General features: G+C 28.1%; 1 protein-coding gene across 1 annotated transcript in view; it reads right to left on the reverse strand.

Annotated features, from left to right (window-relative positions):
- The window catches only part of LOC122507828, a 243,228-nt gene extending 237,180 nt beyond the window's left edge, over positions 1 to 6,048 (reverse strand). Inside the window, exon 1 of the mRNA XM_043620753.1 lies at positions 6,034 to 6,048. Coding sequence (XP_043476688.1) covers positions 6,034 to 6,041 — 8 coding nt within the window. The 5' untranslated portion in view covers positions 6,042 to 6,048. The remainder of the gene's footprint in view (positions 1 to 6,033) is intronic.
- Positions 6,049 to 9,300: the final 3,252 nt, after the last annotated feature.

A 9,300-nucleotide genomic window follows, 5' to 3' on the forward strand; every position in this document is an offset into this window, starting at 1 on the left:
GAAACCGAATTTCTTAAAATTTAACATTTTTTTCTTCTCTTTTATATCATTAAGCTTCATTATTTTTGTACTCTTCAAAAATACTTTACTTATATTTAATAGTCTCCACCCTTTGGTAAAAAATCTAAAATTATGGAAAATTAGCAAAAATTCAAAAAACGGAATTTCTTAAAATTCAACATTTTTTCTTCTCTTTTATGGCTTTTGGCTTCATTATTTTTGGGCTTTTCAAAAATACTTAACCTAATTTGTTATCTCCACCCTTTGGTAAAAAATCTAAAATTATGGAAAAATAGCAAAAATGCAAAAAAATGAATTTCTTAAAATTCAACATTTTTCCTTCTTTTTATGGCATTTAGCTTTATTATTTTTGTGCTCTTAAAAAATACTTTACTTATTCAATAGTCTCCACCCTTCGGTAAAAAATCTAAAATTATGGAAAATTAGCAAAAATTCAAAAAACCGAATTTCTTAAAATTTAACATTTTTTCTTCTTTTTTATGGCATTTAGCTTAATTATTTTGGTTTAATGTAGCAAATTTCTTACTTTACATACTGATCTTTAAATAAAAAACTTTAATAACTTTTCCTGAAAAGCTTGCTTAAAGATTAAAAATCACTATTTTCTTAGAAAAAAGTTGATCTAAAAAAACGAAAAAAAATTTCAAAATACGTCTTTTTTAAAAATTTTATTGTAGAAATGGGTTTTATTTATCTGAAAAAGTTAGCTAATGATAGTTTTGCATGTATTTTACAAAAGATAAAAAAATTTGCATTCTTTTGATTTTTCGAATTTTTTGGAAAAATGTTATGACATTTTACCTAATAGTAATATAATATCTTATTTAAAAGTTTTTATTTCGATCTAATAAAAATTTATTTCGTTTAAATAATTTTATTTAGTTAAATCAAATAAATCTTAATTGGATTAATTAAATAAATACTTGACTCTAATAAATGAATTTATTTAACACAAATAATTTCTAAATTTTATATTTTTTTATGGATTGCTTCTAAACTTTCTATAGTTGAGTATTACATGTTATTTATTAACATTTTAGCATAATTTTGCAAAAAATAATACTTTGTAACTAAAATGGAAATATAAAAATATTTTTAAAAAATCGAAAATTTCTAAATTTTACATTTTTCAATGGATAGCTTTTAAACTTTATATAATTGAATATTACAAATTATTTAGTCACATTTTAGCATAATTTTTCAAAAATACTTTCTTATAACGAAAATGTAAGTATAAAAATGTTTTGAATATCAAAAAATTGAAAAAATTATCTTGATACCAATTGCTATGAAGCTTAATTCAATAGTATTTGTGGGCTCTCTGATTTAACTTTTAGAGATATCTTGATCAATGTAAAGACAAAAGTTAAACACGGTGTTTATTTTGGTTTAAAACATTTTCCGGCTTTGTCCAAATTTTTCCTGGTTTATTCGACGGGTGTTTTTTAATAATACATTTAACAGGGTGTCTACCAACCAGAAAAGACGTAAAATATCAGGGAATTTAATGTAACCGAGAAAAACTGGATCTACTTGCTATACAATTAGTTCGAATTAGACTGTACTATAACTCAAAAAACTGGAGGAAATTTTAGATTGATTTTAATACATTATATTGATTGAAGTACTACAAATTGAGAAATATTGTTTTCTGCATTTGAATTAGTTAAAAATAACTAATTTGATAATAAAAAGTCGGTCACTGTTTCAAATGGTATTATTTTCCTAATGAAATAGACAATAGTAACTAATTATTATTTTTTCCCTGTCAAATCAAATTCCCGGCTATTTTCCGGTTTTCTAGGTTGGTAGATACACTGTTAAGTGCATTATCAGAAACTACAACCCGTCGAAGACGAGTACGACAGCTAGTATATATATATATATATATATATATATATATATATATATATATATATATATATATATATATATATATTATTGTTTTGTTATTTATTTCATTAATTTGTTTATTTGATTTATTTACATTATTGTTTATGATGGCGAATATAGTGAACCTTTTTGAGCGACCTCTGGGGTATCTCAGGGATCGCGTCTTGGTCCTTTAATGTTCATTTTATATATGAATGATGTAAAACCTATTTTTAGGCATTCCTACTTTTTGCTCTATGCAGATGGCCTTAAATGTTACAAAATAATTAATTCACTTTCAGCAGAAAAAGACACTTTAGATCTGCAAAAGGATCTGAAGAGGTTACAAAAATGGTGGTAAAAATCATTTAAGTATTAATATTAAAAAAAATTATGTTGTTTTATTTTCTAAAGGCAAAGTTAGCTTATATAACTATACTATTGATGGTTAGAACTTGGAGAGAGTAACTAGGATGCGAGATTTAGGTTGGACCTCAAAATCCTTAGGGATTATAATGAGATGTGCTTCGGTATTTCGTGGTCTTGCAACAATTAGAATATTATACTTGACGCTTGTCAGATCAATAATTGAATACGCATGTATAATCTGGTCTCCTTTTTATGTCTTCCACATAATCAGAATTGAACGTGTTCAAAATAAATTCCTTAGATTTGCTGCGAGAATACTTAATATTCCATTTGATTATCGTACGCATGAATATGAAAATTTAAGAACTTTAATGAATATTCCTCTTTTGACATCTAGATTTCATTTCTCTGATATGTCTTTTTTGTACAGACTGATGAAGGGAGCTATCTATTGTCCCTCACTCCACCATGGATAACCATGGTGAATTTATCCGTTCCTAGAATGTTTACTAGACGTTATACGTTATTCTCAGTGGCATTTCATAGAACGAACTATGGTAATAATTCATTAATTGATCGAATCACTAGAGAAGCTAATTTAATTTCTAATGAAATAAACTTCTTTGCTAATAATGTTACAAGGTTCATAACGGCATTACGTAACATAATGTTTAATAGAAACTGAGATTATTTAATGTACACATAATAAAGTTTCAACCTAGATTTAACCCTTTCACGCCCATGGGACATTAGGGTTTTCGTTATTTCCCAAGTTAGCTATTTTCATTTGGGTATCGTCAAAATCGTTTCTTTTTGACCTAAAAACAATTCTACAAACTAGAAAAAATTTATACGATGCCGTTTAACCCTCTCTAAATAACAATACTTTTCCCATTTAATTAACATGGGATTTTCGCACTTTTTAGAAAATAATTTTTATTTCCTTTATAATACTCTTTGACTAACCAACAATGCTTGATTTTGCTTCTATTATGATTCCTTTAGATAGAGAAATTTTCATTTTATCGCGAAAAATTTATTACACAAGTTTTAAAAAGGTTTTCACAATCCAGTTTGAAATTTGAAAAAATATTTTAAATTATAAAAATAGGGGATGATTTTCTGAAAATAAATAAGATCAATTTTCTCAAAAACACCACTTTTTGTTATCAAATTTTTACTACAAATTCATAAAATAATTATGAACATTTCCTATGAATTTCAAGCGGACTAAACCATTCTGGCAATCAGAAGAGTTTTTTTTTGAAAAATTTATTTTAACAAATTTTCAAATTGTTAACGTTCACGTCAACAATGTTATAACGATTCATTTGTTTTTAAAAATGCCAGTTGAAAATTTGCAAAAATAAATAGTTAAAAAAAATTCTCTTGATTGACAGAATGGTTTAGCCCGCTTGAAATTCATGAGAAATGTTCATAATTATTTTAAGAATTTGTAGTAAAAATTTGATAACAAAAAAATGTGGTGTTTTTGAGAAAATTGATCTTATTTATTTTCAGAAAATCATCCTTTATTTTTATCATTTTAAATATTTTTTCAAATTTTAAACTGGATTGTGAAGAGGAGAAGACCATCTACAAGATCCAATAAAGGAAATTAAAATATACTTAAAAGAAAAAAAATGACAAGCAAAACAATTTTTTTTCTATTACATGAAGTTAGTCGGGATTGTGACAAGTCACACCCAGAAAGTCTCCCCCGGACAAGTCCTCCCAGGACAAGTCTCCACAGAGACATAACTCCTCATGGGACAAGTCTTCCCAGGGACATCTCTCCCCAAATGTAAATATTAAAAGTAAATAAGGCCATGGGTGGACAATTCTCCCCGGGACATCTCTCCCCAGTGAAAAATTGTTTATTAAAACAGTGACAAATTAAGGACAAGTCTCTCCGAGACATCACTCCCCAGTAAAAATTATTTATTAAAACAATGGCAAATTCAGGACAAGTCTCCCGGGACATCACTCCCCAGTTAAAAAATGTTTATTAAAACAGTGACAAATTCAGGACATCTCTCCCTAGTAAAAATTATTTATTTAAACGGTGGAACATTCAGGACAAGTCTCCCCAGGACAAATCTCCCCAGTGAAAAATTTTTTATTGAAACAGTGACAAATTCAGGACAAGTCTCCCCAGTAAAAATTATTTATTTAAACGGTGGCACATTCAGGACAAGTCTTCCCAGGACAAATCTCCCCGGGACATCTCTCCCCAGTGAAAAATTGTTTATTAAGACAGTGACAAATTCAGGACAAGTCTCCCCAAGACAAGTCTCCCCGGGACATCTCTCCCCAGTAAAAATAATTTCTTAAAACGGTGGCACACTCAGGACAAGTCTCCCCGGGACATCTTTCCCCAGTAAAAATTATTTATTAAAACGGTGGCACACTCAAGACAACTCTCCCCAGGACAAGTCTCCCGGGACATCTCTCCCCAATAAAAATAATTTATTAAAACGGTGGCAAATTCAGGACAAGTCTCCCCGGGACATCTCTCCGCAGTAAAACTTTTTTGTTAAGGGGGAAGTCTACTGTGACAAAGGAAAAAATAGGACGATTTTTGCGGATTTTTTTCTAACAAAATACGACTTCGACACTAGATTAAATTAAACCGCCCTATATTATATATTCAAGTATTTTTAAAAAAATTTTTAGTCGAAATATTCAAAATTGCTGTCGTGGCACTCCTATAAGCGCAAAAAAACAAAATATGGTTGTTATCTATATAGTATTGACTCTCGTCTGACGAAGGATTTTGATAATAAAAAATTTTGACGCCGAAAAAAAGAATTCTTGAAATTTTTTTAATTTTTGTTTTACATTTGATTTTATTATTGTTTATATCAATTAACCTATTAACGCCTGAAACCTTAGAAATGTTGTGTTTAATTAAAGATTTAATTTCATATACAAAAAATGCTTTATGCAAGTAACTGAAGTGTTTCTTTATGTTTTCGGGGTCACTCTACAAGATTTCGGGCTCAGATTTTAAATTTATCGCAGATAAAATTAAATATGGCAAATTTAGTGCATCAAATTGCAAAAAAATAAAAAAAAAATTTTAAATAATTATTTCTTACTGAAAACATTTTTTTACACGAATACAAGTGTCAGAAAATAGATGAAATTATCATACCAGATAATTTTACTATAATTTCATTGGACGTCGTATCAATGTACATACTAATATACCTTGGACTCTCATTCTTGACTGTGTTAAAAAACGATGGAATGAGATACAACCTTTCACCACTCTAAATTTAGAAGAATTCTTAAAAGCTCTAACATTATGCCTCGAAAACTCATACTGCTAAATTAAAAATAAATTTTTTAAACAAACTTTCGGCTTACCAATGGACAGTGGTTCAGAATTACAATTTAGTGTTCATAATCACCTACAGCCTACAATTTTCGATGAAATTTGACTTTCTTTTTTTCTAAATCTTCAGCGATAAATTCCCCAGATCGTACTGTGTGTGCGTAGGCGCCCCGAGACCTCCACTCGTGTCACAAAAATCATCGTAAAGAAATTGGTTGCCTTTATTCTGGTGTTACTTACGATATTTTTCATTCTTAATGCACAAAAGTGGCTTAAGATGTGTATGGAATACTTTATTTTATTAAATTAATAATTCTAATTATTAATAGAAACGTAGTAAAAATTAATATTAAAATTTAAAAAGAGTGTTTAAATCTATAACAAAAATGAGACTTATTGTAATGCAAAAAGTATATTCTGAAAATAAATACCTCTTCATTGTTTTGCACTTGAATTTACAGTGTTAAGAGATACTAAAGATTATTAAAAAAATACTTGAACTCTTAGACTATTTAACACTCTAACGAAAGAAAAAATTATTTTTTATATTAGCAAATATTAGAAAAACCTCAGGTGAGATGAAAACTAATAATTATTATGATAAAATGAAAGTTAGGAAATTGTAATTTTTACCAAAAAATCAGTTCTATAATTTTATTCAATGATTTTATATTTATTTAATTTTCGTCGAGATTTTCGTAAGGTAATCTATTGTGATTCTACATTTTTAATTTTTTAGATTGTTATCTACTGCGTATACATTTCCACCAACAATCTTCATCAACAGTGCTATCAACTTAATGTTTCCTTTAGTCACTAGCAAAGTTCTTGAAGCAAACCAGATAGCACGATATGTTGCAGGAATATTGCTGCAATATTGTCAGTCCATAATAAAAATATTGCAGCAATATTTCTGAGATATTTAAATATTACTTTGTGGCAATGTTTTTTTGAAATATTGTTGAGTAATATTACTGCAATATTAGTAGGGGAGGGTGGTCCCATACCGACCCCCTTATGTTTCTTAAAGATGGTACCACTAAAAAATTCATCAGTACCATCAGTCGAACACTTTCACAACACCAACAACTGGGCCACAGGTTTTATCAATGCGTTTGATTTCATTTTAGAGATTCAAGCAATATTAGATTTTAGCATTATTTAAATTAATTTTTGACCTATACGGAATTCGAGCTAACAGTGTTTTTTGAATACAAGAAAATTTATACGAAATTAATTTTGATTGTGTATGACCTTAACTTCAACGCACAATATTCAAATTGAATTGATTCCATTGATATAAGTGATTGGCAAAACATTTTGTAAAAATAGTGGGGGTGGTCCGAAACCGACCCCCATATTTTTACATTGTAATTGTTTATTCTCTTCTTCCTTATTGTTCACATAAAATGAGGATAGGTTTTGCATATTTACTTTTATTTTTTAGGAATTTATAAAATATTTTACTAGCAATCACAGCACTTATTACTTAACTTTAATTCTCTTTTGGTTAAATATTTTATTCATTGTCAGTTGTAAAATGTTCTTGACAAGGCGATATGAATTAAGAAAAGTTGTACTTTTCGACGTCTTTGGCAGCAGTTAAGTACGAAAACGAAAAAAAAATTAATAACAAAATTCGTATATATTTTACTAGAAATAGGTCGAAAATTAAAACAGGCAAAACCATTGCTGCTATTATATTGGAAATTTAGACACTGTTTAACAATTTATATTTAATATTATTTCAAAAAAGGTTTTAACCACTTGAGCGGCAGTGCGTCAGAATTGGCGTCAGCGTGCAAGTGACAGAAGCGGCAAAAATGCGTAAAAGGCGTCAAAATTTGACTACTATTTTCTCATTCTGTAAGGAGATTTATAATATCACAACAAAGTATTTTTCTTTTTTAAAGTAAATGAGCAGATCTTTAAACAAAAAAATGCTTTTTTAAATATTTCGATTTCGTGAAGAAAAATTGGACTTTTTGTGGTAGAAATTGAAACGCCACTAATATCAAACTATTAAATATTGTTAGCTTTGATCCTTGAAAACTTATTTAAATATTTTAAAAAACATTTTTTTTGCTTACAGGTCTGTTCTTTCACTTTAAGAAAGAAAAATACTTTGTTGTGATATTATAAATCTCCTTACAGAATGAGAAAATAGTAGTCAAATTTTGACGCCTTTTTCGCATTTTTGCCGCTTCTGTCACTTGCACGCTGACGCCAATTCTGACGCCCTGCCGCTCAAGTGGTTAAGGGGACATTCCAGTTCAAAACAGGCAAAAAGAAGGCTTTTTTAGTATATACACTGAAAAAAAAAAGTATTGAACCAAGAAAATTTTTCTTGGTTGAAGCAAATCGTGGGATTGAATACGGCCAAGACTATTAAAGTATTGATTCAAGAAAACGATTTTCTTGACATAGGATATTTGGGAGAAGAACATATATTCTTGATAAAAGAAAATATGGAATTCGACCAAGAAGTTAGTCTTCTTATACGAAATATGAAATGTATTAAATGAATAAAATATTTTCTTGTTCTAAGAATATATATATATATAGTTAATTGAATTATTTTATTTGATTCATTCAATTTTTTGTAACGTTCGTTCAAGTAATTCAAGATTTAAATGAAGAAAACATTTATTTTGTGAGAAGAACAGATATTCTTGATCCAAGAAAATATGGAATTCGACCAAGAAGTTAAGTAGCATGTAAGAAATGCAGAATATATTAATTCAAAATCATTTATGTATCAAATCAAGAAAGTATGTTCTCTGTCCAAGAAAATATTTTCTTGATTTGAGAAAATTTATAGATTTTAATCAAAAAAATACTTTCTCAATACAAGTAAATTATTTACTTAAATTACCCCCCCCCCTTACCCCCATCCCATCTTTTCTAATACTTAGGTCAAACATTTTTATTATTTAATTAATTAACATTTATATTTTTTATTTAAATAATTAAATAATTGTTATTTTACATATATATTTACATTTAATTATTACTTAACACAAATACAACAAATATACCTTGAAAGAAAATTTTCCACGGTCGGAGGAATTGAACTCGGGTTGCACGCACCAGAAGCCGTCACGCTACCACTATGCCATCCTAGCCTCAATGGACAGTTTTCAAAAACTGATATTTAAGTTGCATATACATTTGAAGAAAAATATTTTCTTGGATCAAGAACACCGGCATTGTGTTAAATAAAAAAAAGTTTCAAAGCAAATAAATAAAATGATTCGATTCAAGAAACATGAATTCTCCACACAATACTTTATTATTTCGCTTAAGAACATGATATTCTAGATTCAATACTTTTTGGTACTTCGGAAAAGTAAAATATTTGGTTAAAATAATTACATATTGAGTTCTGACAAATACTAAATTGTTAATTCAAGAATTCTGTTCAATGCTAATAATTACTTGACACAAGAAAATGAATTTCTTTCTTCAAATAAATATGGGATTAATTGAATGTAATTTTTAATCAACTTGAAACAAATATTTACTTATATTAACCTTCGTATTTTCTTGAATCAGGATTATATGAGCGTTGAATTAAGTAAAATCTTTTTTAAAGGAAACAAAAGAATGATTTAATTCAAGATCTTACACTTAATTGAATTGAATAAATAAAATATTTCATTCCAGAAAATATAATATTCTCGCAAGAAATTAATGAT

The sequence above is a fragment of the Leptopilina heterotoma genome, unplaced genomic scaffold, assembly GCF_015476425.1.
Source record: "Leptopilina heterotoma isolate Lh14 unplaced genomic scaffold, ASM1547642v1 Lhet_510, whole genome shotgun sequence".
In the NCBI taxonomy this organism is placed as follows: Eukaryota; Metazoa; Arthropoda; class Insecta; order Hymenoptera; family Figitidae; genus Leptopilina; species Leptopilina heterotoma.